We start from the raw sequence: 13,104 nt of genomic DNA on the forward strand, positions 1-13,104 counted from the left end.
TTTTAGAACACCGATATTTGAAATTTATTCTAAGAAAAGTCCCGGGTTTCCCCTCCTCTTCACAGTATTACATCTGGCAGGCAATATATTGCTTTATCTTTCTGGAATGCTGCACAGTTGGTGCCAGCTGCAGCATCACAGGTAGAAATATCTAATCTTTCCAAAACTTCCCTCAAATTAAGCTAAGCAATGAACAATAAAAGATGATGTTTTTGATAAACTACATCTCAAGTCGCATGACCTCTCTCTACATTATTTCAGAACAAGTGAAACATAATCTGGGATCCATAGCACTGCATTCACCACACGTAATTACAGACCTATCTTATTAGACCCCAAAACAAGCAATAGCACTGCTACGGAAGACTAATGGCACTATGGTCCATAGGATCACTGTAAAAATACATCTTTCTTGCTAAGTTTCCTGACGCTTCTTTCAGAATAAGTCATCTCCTCCTCCTAAAACAGGTCTTGCAGATGAAGGAAGAAGAAAAATAAATCAAACCTAACACACACAAAAATGCACACAAAAACCACCCCCGCCTCCACCTAAAAGCTCAAAAAGCCTTACTGACACCAATTACCTACAAGAGGAAAAATTACAAGATTAGTATAATGTCCTATTGTATAAAAATATATGCATTTTCTGCAAGTACATTTTAATTGTGTCTCTCTTACTTCAGTAATAATTAGGCAAAGGCACCATTCCCACAGTTTAAGCAGAATGTCCACAAGACTAAAAAAGGCTGATGTTTTGAAAGAAAACTATTTAAATTAAGATGTTTCTACTCATTCTCTTCTTCATCTCTTATCTACAGAAACACTGGGGGAAAAAAAAAATCCACAGCAACAGTTCCCTCTAAAAGTGCTATATTAGTGCTTAAGATGTTGTATTCAAACACAGAAGTTTCTGCTGGGGACTGAATTACTTCCCTGCTCATTGCCAGAAGCGTTATCATCCATCGAACGGAATAATTAGAACTGAGTAATTTGATTTCTGTATCTGGAATATTTCTGCCCAACAGGTACTTAGTCATTGCTGCAATCTCCTGTATTCTGAAGTCGTAAATTGACAGCTTCAAGATTAAGTTAGTTATTTTGAATAAAGAGGAACAGTACAATTTCTTAAGCATTACCCCAAGTATGACTGATATAACTACATCTATGCAATCACTAGCTGTGAGCAGAGTAAATTGATGGCCAGAGAACATGAGAGAGAGAGAAAATCAACTATGGCTGGTATTTACTAATTCCATGATGAAATAGGTACCTATTGAAAAAAGGTAAGTGAAATGATATGTGAAAGACACATCAAAGAATTTAAGTGAAAGGTAAGTAAAAGAATATGAAGGGGAAAAAGGAATCTTTATTCATCCACAGATGCAACATTATATATCATATGGCAATAAGGCAGTGGCTTTGAAAATCCTAATGCGACAGAATGGGTAACAAAATGGGTACATATTTATGCCTGGAAAGATACCATCTTGTAACTTCCACTCCTTTTCCCACTTTGAAAAGCTTGTGTAACAGTCAGCATCCTAAAGTTGGGTTGTGACAGCTGTTAAGAGTTCAAAAAAGTTTGGGAAGTTGAAAGCTAGCAAGTGAAGAAAATCAGTGAATGTTTTAGCAGGTTGGATGTCATTTGTCATGAAATCTTACTTGATATAGACTAGATTCTTGGCAAACCACAAGAGCTTTAGAAACAGAGCAGCAACTGAGAAGACAATTTGTTTTCTGTCCAGTACAACTAAGAGACTCCTAAGTGAAGGGGTTAGATAAACATGTTAATGAACTTAACTCAGACCAAAACAAACACCGTGGAAGAAATGGCAGCACTTGTTTGCATCTCAATGCAGGATGAAGACATATTCTGAAATCTTAAATGGGAATCCACCAAGAAGACCTCTTGCTTTCCAGATCTAGAGCAAATGCACAAATGTGTGCACCAAGTGGGCATTGCAGCTCAGCAGTTGCCTATTTGCTTCCTCCTCTTCGCAGGCACAGACATCAAATCAGCAGCTGAATGGACTGTGGCCACACAAGTGCTATATCCCATGTGGGGTGAGGTGCTCACGGCAGGGGAAGAGCAGGGATGTCATTCCTGGCAGTCCTTTACCACAGGCTAGCTGTAACACTAAGCTGCCCCTTAAGTTGGTGCTAAGTCAACCTCAGAGGACACTAGGTGGTCGGCCATTCTGGGATCTCTTCTCAAAGGACATGAGCAAGGGAGGTGACAAGTCTAAATCTCAGGCTTACTTGTACACTAGGAAATATAAGGCACTGATCTCCCTGAGCTGCCCTCATAAGCTATTTTCCCTCTCTTCTGAAGGACAAACTGAGACTGACTGACTCTTCTTCTGAGTTGCCATTTGGATCATGAACAAGAAGAATGAGCTGCTGTCCCCAGTACAACTGCCACTTTTGCTAGAGCATCACTGTTACTGTCCCGAGAGTGTTCATCAGACATTGGCTGAAGATGAAAAGTTTTCTGGGAAAGTTTATTGGCCACCAGAAGTAAAAAGGAGAGAGTATTCCAAAGCCCACATCTTACTTTATTATAAATGTATTATTAATGCATAAATAAATGCATTAAGTTAGTTATTTTGAATAAAGAGGAACAGTACAATTTCTTAAGCATTACCCCAAGTATGACTGATATAACTACATCTATGCAATCACTAGCTGTGAGCAGAGTAAATTGATGGCCAGAGAACATGAGAGAGAAAAAAATAATAATTAAAAAAAAAATTATTAATGCATAAAAAACATATCTAGTCCTGTACAGCCTAACACATGGCAGCAAGTGAACAGGGGAAGAGAGAAAGCTGAAGGTTTGGGAGACTAACAAATTTCTTCCTTATATTAACAGCTCAAATATCTGTGTCAATCTACTGGGTTCTTCCTTTCTGTTCTCCTGAGGATGTCTGAGTGCTCCTGCACCATATGCCTACTCCTGCACACCAACAGCTCCTTTTCTGACTTCCTCTCCGAAGTCACTGACCACTTATGTCCTCCGGCCACTTTGGAATCTCAGATATGATACTTCATTAGAAGAAGCTGAAAAATTACATCATCCAGCACACTCCTGAAAGTTTAAAACTTGCTAACTCAGTGTTACCACTGTGCATTATCACGGGCTTGTTTCCCTCCGTATCACCCTTCCTCTGGCAAATTTCTTGTGCTGCATTTTCGTAGGGCAGCTTCTGTGTTTGAGAACCCGTCACCGACTTTTGTCTCTTCTGCCCTGACTCCAGAAATACAAGAGGAGTGACCAGCTTTTACACGCACACACTCCACATACCCGCGGTCCTAGATACACTACATTTAAGTAGGCTGTGGAGTGATGATACGAATGAAGTACATCAAAGAAATCAGAACTAATCGCCTCTTTGTCCCTCTTGCTCATCGTGCTTGAGCCCCAAACACCCATTCCAGAGTATATCTGTGCATTCCTCACTGAATTGAATTGCTGAGCCAGCTCTTTCTCAGCATATTTACTTCACATTGGAAATAAATGAGAATTGCATAAAATAGATTCAGGGGAAGCTGCCTGTGATCTTTAAGCATTCCTTCTTAAATCCCACTTGGCATGCTCTGAAAGGCAAACAGGAGTCGTCTAACTTTTAAATAACCTCTTCTCTTTCTCATAACTAACAGACACACTGCTAGCAATAGCAATCTAAAACTGGACAAATGGTTTCCATGATCTGAAATAGCCTGACAATGTACCACCTGTTCACTGCCCATCTGAGTTTTGGACTGCACTTCGGAATGCAACGTTCTTCTCCGCTTTCAGCAAGAAGCGAGAGAAGAGGGAACCAATGCCCAGACTCAACAAACATCTGTGAAAACAGTTCAGATTTGAGCACCTTTCTGCAGTGCCCGAGTATCTTTATTTCATACAACGGGAGGACTTTTTATCTGTTCCAGAAACAGCCATTCACGTCTCAGTCGAGACAGCAGCTAGTTTTGAGCTGTGATTGGTTGTGACGCCAAGTCAGCTCCTGTGATGACAGGAGCGTTTTGTTGTGGGCATCAAAGTACCACAGGCCAGACTCTGCCAACCATGCTCGCGTTAAACAGTGTGCCTTCCTCTGCAAATAGTTACCTCGATGTCAGTGAGGTTATTCACAAAAGGAATCACAACTCGATGCGAATAAATGCTGAAGCACCCCGCTCATAGATCCCAAACATGTCTGTATCAGAGCAGCACTGCTTGCCCTGCTTTGAGGTGTCAAGCTGCCCAGGAGACTCCTCTCCGCCAGAAGAGGAGAGAGCACAAATCCTTCCTTAATAATAAGTTGGCGCAAATGCAGAACCTCATTGATTAATACAACGTTGACTTTCACCTCCCTTGCAGTGCAAATGAGCGGGCAGGCAGGCACTGACGGAACACGCTGCTGAAGGGGTGATGTTGTTCAGCGCAGCAATCCTCTGCATCTCTTTCCTGTGACGTATGGACCTTACGCAACCACAAGGTCGTCAACGACGTCTGAACGGTCACGTAATGCTCTTGATATAGAAAAATAAACATGTATTCCACAGCTCTTCATGTTTTTTCCCTTGGTATTACATCAGCGGCATGGCACATACTAACAGGCTTCCCTGTCATTAAGTATTTATAATTTACTTTATTCTGAACCATGCTGAAATGGAAAAAGCCATTTATGCTTAACACACATATACCTACATGAGTAAGACTTTCTCCTTTATGATATTGATCAGTATTTAAAATCATTCAGTGCAATGGTTTCTAACCTCTTTCAAATTTAATATTTGATATACACACATATGTCTAAGTACATCAATATGTATACTAAATATATATATACACACCTATATTAATACATACACATGTCTGCATGTTTATACACATGCACATAAATAAGCACACATATATTTAGATAATTTAACAGGTTCCCTTTAATCATCACCTTTATTAACTATTATATTCACAAAGAATGCAGATTTGCTTGGTTATTTATACTAGTATTTTTAAAGGCAACCAAGACCTTAATGATATAGGAGGTAACGACACGTGCTTTGATGTGAATGCAATTTTGTTCGTACAAAATAGCTAGTACATACAAATTTGTGTTTGATAGCCTGATTCACCATTACTGAGACTTCTGACATTCACATGCCACTTTTCTACTCTGAAGTGATTAATAAAGGAGTTATAGTGACCACAACATAAATAGTTAATTCTTATAAGGACTAAGGCTGACTGAAAAAGTAAAACTCTTTTAGGCAGCACACCTCCAAATCCCCCAAAATAAAGAAAAAGTTACAAGTAAAAAGGAACGGAAAATAATCTTAAAATTCTTTGGAAAATGCGACTTGTGGTTCAAGCCAGCCTACAACTGAAATAAAGATAAAGGAAGCTCACAGAAATGACAGCAGCTATGGGAAGTTCCTCACAGGAAGAGAGGATGAAGAGAACAGAAGGGTTTTTTTGAGAGAGAAAGGAGGCATGGTGCTTACAACTCTGCATAATATAGGAACAATGAACATGTAATTAAAAAGAAAGAAAGAAAGCTCAGAATAGAAAAATATTCTTTTGCATACAAACCCAAAGATAACTGAGGGAATAATTTCCATTAGGTGGTTTGGTTTTTTTATCTGTAAGCTAAGTGAGATCAGACATCTATTTGGTATCCAGAAGACCCCCAGTGACACAGGCCAGTACAGGACAAGTTCGTTTCTTACCGTTAAACTAATCTCTGTGACGGAATTTGGAGGGAACCTGCCTTACATGTCCCAAGGGAGACTCCCTCAACTTTTATTTGACTTATCTGGCACTGCCCACAGTCAGAGACACACTCTGTGGGTCATAAGAGTCTCTGGGTCTGAACAGAAATCCCTGCTTTCTCCCTTATGCTCCCATCAGGGCTACATATCAGTACTAAACTAGAATTACTTACATGAAAACAAAGTTTGTATGTAATTTTTTCTCCCCCCCCCGACTTCCATCTTCCTCTGACTGTTCTAAAATTGCCTCATATCTGAAACCAGACTTTAAAAAAAGCCTGTGTTTTCTGATTTTTAACAAAAAGCCCTGTACACTGTGGAAATAGGTTTTGTATTTGTTATGCTTTCTTCCTAGTTTCAGGTATGTTACAGGAAAGTATGTGCTTGTCATTACTCTGTAGGTGGGCACAGTTCATTCCATTTGGGTGTGCTATGATGGATTAATTTCAGGCTGCTTTACAGGCTATGTTTTTATTTATTGGTTGATTAAACAGTACTGATCTGCGTTCATTAGTCTGGAGGAAAAATATTTCTCAAGGCTCCCAGCTTCAAATTCAGCAGATTGAAAAATATTTGATGCTGAGTAAAATGCCAAGTGTGTTGGGCATCTCTCGAGTATTTTCTTAATTGCCATTTTAGATTCCTTTTTTTTGGGAGGAAGGGAGGAGAGGGGCAGGGAGGAGGTCAGGGAAAAGAATAAAATTGAAGTCTGAGACTTCCTTGTTATTCTCATAGTTTTGCCTAAATCTTCAGTGAATCAGATTAAGTAATCTTAATGTCAATGCACTGCTTTAAATTTTTCTCATTGCATCTCCCCTGCATCTTCCACAGGTACACACAGTGCAAGGTCAATTAATTGTAAAACGTAACAGCTGTCAGCAAAATTGGCTCCCAGGTCCCTGTTCATCCTTGGTCAGTAGAGAGGCCTCCTCTTGCCACCACAGTTGTGCTGATCACAGTAACTGGCTAAAAGCAGTGATGACAGTATTTTAACATACCACTATGGTATCACTCCTCAGGGCTGCAGGAAACACGAAGTTCGGGCAGGTCCTGCCACGCTGCCCACCAGTATCCAAAGGAACAGATGAGGTCTTTTAAATAAGACAGGCCTGTCTGTGGGGGCTGATTAACTAAGAAAAAAGGATTAACATTTTAAATATTTTAAAGCATTCCAAGCTCAACTACTTCCCTTACAAAGGGAAAGGGATAGAGAGACAAGGAGAGGACGTCGGAAGGGATGGAAAGGTGCCACGTAGCAGTGGGAGAAGCAGGTACGGAAGGCAGTGGTGCACAGCAGCAATAGGCAAGCAGCAGCTCAAACCACCTCCTGGACAGATCCCAAATTACTCAGCTGCGTGTCACAAGCACTGTTAATTCTGAAAGGAGTATCTGTTTCATGTCTACCAGGACAATCCTCTCTAAGTTCCCTCTCTATAGGCAATGGACAGCTTTGAATTTTCCTCTTGAGAAGCCTAATATTAGCTCAGGTACCCTGGAGTCCAAGGTATAAAGCCAACTGGCCAAGCAATAGCTACGAAGATCTTTTGGGGACCTCCAGACCAGCCACATGGAATGGCTAAGAATGCAAATTTTGTATATAGTTCTTCAGACCAGTTGCTGACTATTTACCATGACAATAGTTTAGAAATTGCTAGTAAATGGGATAAAATGTTAGTTACAAAAGTAATCTGTCCTTGGGGAAGATCACCACATAACCATTGCATCAAAAATAGCTACAACAGTGTCAGTACCCTCTTCATTTCTCAAATTGCTCTGACTAAATTAGAAAGGGTCCGCTAGCACCCCCAGAAAGATAAATAATTCTCCCCATCACAGGCACACATCATCTGCAGCGGCACGACTGAGAAATCCAGATGACAGATTACAGGAAAAAAAAAAATCATCCCTTTACCTCCTTGAATAAGGATTAGCTAAATCATTTTAAACAGTATAGTAAAACAAGATTTAGTCTTCGAAATCAGTAAGAGAACATATATACTGACAGGAAATGAAAAATGAATATTTAATTGCATCAAAAGACATAATATTACAGCTTAGTGGAAATCTTTGATGCAAGGAAGAATGACAACATGGCTAAGCAGAGTGCCACTTCAAAAATTAATGAAGATCTTCCCTTCCTCTCTCCCCCCGCATTTTAGTTTTTGCAACTCCAGTTTTAAAACACTGATTAAGTCTTCATACTTTTCTCACCGAGGTCATGAATCAAATGACGTGCCTTCACTCATAAGGCTTTAAAATACTTGGGTATTTTGACCGTTTGGAACTAAAGAGGAAAACTGTGAATGAACCGGTATCCGTTATTGTTACTAGGAAGTAAGAAGTTGCACGTAAAGCTCTGTTGCAGGTGACCACCAGTTAGTTACCATTCCTTTGTCGACTTTCTCTGTCGGCCTATTGCAACAGAGGACAGAGCTGCCTCCCTGCCTGGGCTGAGATAATCTCCGTGGTAATTACATGTGGTGCCATCAGCCCAAACAACCATGGTCCCCCCCAAGGTCTGGGCACAGTTTTCCCTTCCGATCTCTACGAACTAAGGACTCCTTTCCCAAAACAGGCCTTTTCCAGCACAATAGTAAGTTTTCGTATCTACGAGGATGCCTTGAACTGCAGACTTTACCTGCCAAGTACTTTAAAAAGGCATTTTAAAGTGTACTTGTGAGGCATACCTGAAGGGCATACAATATGCGACTGAGCAGAAACAGACACAGTCCCACCAAAGAATCAAAAGCGCTTCAATTTTGTCCCATTAGGTAACATTCAGATGGCATGAGCTCCTTCCCACTCCATCCAGCCTAAGCCTGTGCCAAGCCAGAGTTTCTTGCAAACAGTCTGTAAAAATTCCCTGTAATAGTTTCTAAATATTGGCAATAGCATGTATTGCAAAGACAAAGACAACATTCTTACAAAAATGTAAACCCTTTCCCTGGGCAGTTCAGAAGGCACATCTACCACAAACAATGTTTTTTGCCCGATAAATCTGGTGACAGGATATTCAGTTTAGGTTCCTCTTTCTTACACTGAATGGCAATTTAAATTAAAATCGCTGCCTGTTCAAGCAAAAAAGAACAAGTCTTAATGCAATAACATCAAATTAATTTTCACTATGCTCTGATATGGTAGAAAATTTTTAGCACACAGACACAACTATCTGCCATGCAAAGGACCTCCCACAGAACATTTCTAACAGCTACCTCTCCTTTCTTCCTTACTTTTAACACTTTCTCTTTAATATTCAAAATGGGTACTTCCAAACTCGTTTTTGACACGTCTTGACTTGCTGACTGGGAGTGAACTAAAAGACAAAACATTGGAGAATAAGACCAGAGGAAATCCTCTGTTGTACACATGTAAGCACAGAAGAATAAACTTTACATAACCAAGGTACAGCTACAACCCAGCCCTACACATAATTTGACTTTTTCATTTTTATACATTGCCTTATAAGACAGGAACACGTTAGAAAAATCACAGAAAGTTATGATCAGATGTAAATGATCCTTCCAATAAAAATAACTTTTTCTCCTGCAAGATGAGGGTTGAATTTGACATATTATCACTGCCTCGCACAAGGAATAACAGCATCACCACGGTAAGAAGGGAAAACTCAATATTCATTTAATCACTGTAGTTTTAAAACCCATGGTAAGCAAAGGGCAAACACAAAGATTTGACATGTTAGGAATATGACAGGCCCTTTTATTGTTTGCCATCCAACTTAGTTTCTTCATTATGGGCCTGCCAAACAAGAGCAACCAGAGCCTGAAGATACAATAACACATCAGCACAGAGTGCAAATCAGTTCGCTCTAGTTGCTGTTGTTTGCTCTAGTACCCTTCGCCAATGACACCATGAGTGAAGGCTCAGATGACATCTGCAAGTCGCTGCAGTCTCCTCATTTCTCTTTCTTTTGTTCTCTCAAAAGCTATCCTTTATGCTGAAATGTCCGATAATCTCCTTAAATCTCCAAATTCAGTCTAAAAGCATATTTCTAGAAAGACGACGAAGTGGAAGACTGTTTTGTTTGTTTGTAAGTAGCATGGGTTTTGGATAACTACAAATCTACTGGATGAATGTAATAAAATTACTCAACCCTGTAAAAAGGGCTTCTCTTCTTGATAGATGCCAGGCATTATACACCCTACAGTCACTTTGGAAACCACTCAAAAGAATGCCAGCAATACTGTGCAACAGTTTATGCTAGTAAGAGAACGCTCTATCCAACTCTGAAAAGCAGAGGAATGGGACAAGCCAGGATGCAGTTGACCACGTTGGAAACTGGCCAAGACATTATGGTTCACATATCTCACCTTGTGAAATGCTCCATAGGATCTTTAAACAACTACAAGTGGCTAGGAATTTGGGATTAATCAAAAGAAAAATCAGTTCACAAATACTAGTTACAGAATGTATGACTGTACGAGGGGGAACCCCACACGGCTGGCTTGAAATAAGTATCAATCCCAACAGAGGCATCTGAGAGAGGAAACAGCCTGGGCTCTGCAAAAGCCAGCCCCAGATCACTCCAGAGGAAATGCTACCAAAGAAGGCCAGGTAGTCAAAGAGAAAAACTGTCTACAAAGAAGCTGAAAGACTGACAAGCATCATCAGGAAAATACAAGTTACGAGCCCAGGAAAAGCTAGGCACAAACTAGGGCGCGACTACCTACTACACTTCCCTCTTGGTGGTGTGGACAGGCAACTCATGCAAAAGCCATCCTAAAGAAAACCTGAGCATATACAGCTGCCAAACAAAATACTGTTCCATCCATCTTGACCAACTCATACTCTTAAAGCCTTTTCCCCTCCTTTCAGGAAGTTGACATTACTGGAGTGGGTCAGGCAACATTTATAGCCCTTTACACACAAACAGCACAGCTCTATAAAAGCCTCCCCAAAGATTAACACTCCCTCCCAACTAGCGTATTATTTGTATAAGCAAGAAATCACCCCTTCTGCACAATACTCATATAGGAAAAGTGCATGTCACAGTTCCTGGCAAAGTATGACTATTCCTGTGCTTTAGGACCCACCAAGCACTGTGATTCCTTCTTTTTCTAAGAACTACCTACCTATCATGTATGGAAGCTGGTCCAGCTGTTTGCTGCGGAGGGTGAAGAGTACTAACTCATGCTGGGGAGGAGTACATATTCTCTCCCGTATTCTCATCTCCTTCACGCTCTGAATGAGGGGATCTGGGGAGATTTCAATATCCCAGCACTGGAGAGAGGGGCAGAAGTGGCAGTGGCTCTGCAGAGCTGGAATTGGTAGGGTTGGTCTGGATCACATCAGGGTACCACCCTGGAGCGCAGACAGTATGATGCATTTAATGATGTTGGTACCCGTACATTTAGAATTTCACTACTTACACAGTACTAGTATGTCACTCGACATATGTCTATCTGGAGGCAGACTCATTCCTCTTTCAGGTCTTCTCTTCAAAGTCAAACACCAGTATCCTTCATTGTTATAATATTCACTCCTAACAAACATTTATTCTGGTTAATGGGGAAGAAATAGGTAAATTGGGAGGAAAGAGGAATTCGGATAAATCCATAAAACTACTTAATGGGTGGGCTCTAGCCTAGGTCTGACAATGAGCAAGTTTTGCCCAGGAATGTATTACGGTCCCAGATGTGATGTCTCCCTTAATACTGTAGAAGGTTCATATTTTCTACTGTTCTCCCACTATCCTGGGAAGCAGCTGTGGCTTACAGCTGTAGTTCTTGTTGTGAAGGTAACACACAGAGTCTGGCTGACCCTGTGGACTTCAAGCTGATAGATCATGATAAAATTACACAGTGGAACTTGCCAAAAATAGTAGGCTTCAATTAAAAAAATATATAGCACACTTCGCAAAAACTTAACAGACCAAATTATTGTTCATAGATACACATTGCTACTTTACTGACCACTGATATCATTCATGCCTTTTTGGCTCATGCATATTTTGCAGACATACACATCTATAGTATGAGGTTGTCACAGTCCTGATGTTTTCTCAGGTTTTCTCTGAATATTGAAAATTGCATGCATGTATATAATGTAGCATACACTTAGATATATGTCACCACCAACAAATATATCCCACTGAAGAACAATAGTGCAAACAAGTATTTTATCCCAACTCTCATACATATCTTAACATGGAACGTGACAGAAGACATTTTGAGTTGCTCAGATTTCTGCAGCTTTTTTTATTCAGAAGCCTTCATATGACATAGCAGTATCAGGTCCCTGTTTGACAGAGTATTAGGTTGACTCATACCGAAGTTAAACTCTCCTTCAGGTTAAGAACAAAATACCCTGACATACTGCTACATAGAGTTAGAATGGCAAATTCCCTGGATTATAAAACATCTGTTGAAAAGCAATTCCCTATCTAAGGCACAAGGGTTATGTTTCTATGACTCTTATTCTCTTGCTTCCTCCTCTGCATAAACTACACATTTCTCTGCAGTTTGGTCTCTGATATTGCGGAGAGATGCCCTTTCAAGCTACCCTAGCATCTCAAATTTATACCAGAATATACATTTGTGGATTTAACTCACTTTTCCAAAAAGTCTTATTATAAGAGCAAGTGAAAGGAAGGATAACTTCTTATAGACAGAAGCTTTTAGGGAAATACTACACACTCCACTGCGTTAAGGTTTTTGAGAGGAGGAAAGGCGACAGGCTTTTCATCTATGTCAGTGCTCTCTATTTAAGACTAGCAATTACAACGCAGTCTCTTATCTGTACAGGTCTTTTGTGAACTGGCATGCGGCTTGTTTGTCTAAATGATCAAATAAAGCACATCATTATGACTCAATCAGTTGCAACTGCCATAAAAATAGAGCTCATACCTACATTCATTTGCTGCAAGCAGATGGTTGATTGCTTTTCTGTCCTTTTGCATTGCAGTCCTGTTCCCTTAGATCCTCTCTTTGTAGAGAGTGACATGCTGGCAGGTCAGTTTTCTGACAAGGTCATCTGCCTTCAGAGTATGAAGAGAACTGCATGGAGAGTGGGTTGGGCTATATTTAGAGTTTGGTCCAACTCCGTGCCAAGGTCCCCCCGCTGTCTCTCGCTTTGCAGCACCGTCTCAGGTCTATTCTTGCAGATTCTCAGCCCACAGCACAGACGAGGAGAGGAAAGTCGCTCTGAGCTACTACTGGATCGAGGTTTTTGCAATTCGCTAAAAACAAGTGGATCAGGATCTCAGATGAGGAATCCTTAAATCCCTCACTCTTCTAGTATTTATTTTTCTTTATTCAAGTGGATTTTCCCTTTTCAAGTGAATAAGGACAGGAAACTGCCTGGGATACAGCAAAAAAGAGTCTCCTGAGCTAA

The 13,104-nt window shown here is 40.4% G+C and overlaps 1 protein-coding gene across 1 annotated transcript in view; it reads right to left on the minus strand.

Annotated features, from left to right (window-relative positions):
* CMSS1 (cms1 ribosomal small subunit homolog (yeast)) overlaps positions 1-12,714 on the minus strand; it is a 32,083-nt gene extending 19,369 nt beyond the window's left edge. The window contains exon 1 of the mRNA XM_009576985.1: positions 12,618-12,714. Coding sequence (XP_009575280.1) covers positions 12,618-12,714 — 97 coding nt within the window. The remainder of the gene's footprint in view (positions 1-12,617) is intronic.
* Between the last annotated feature and the right edge of the window lie 390 nt (positions 12,715-13,104).

This window comes from Fulmarus glacialis, unplaced genomic scaffold, assembly GCF_000690835.1.
Source record: "Fulmarus glacialis isolate BGI_N327 unplaced genomic scaffold, ASM69083v1 scaffold7394, whole genome shotgun sequence".
Taxonomy (NCBI): Eukaryota; Metazoa; Chordata; class Aves; order Procellariiformes; family Procellariidae; genus Fulmarus; species Fulmarus glacialis.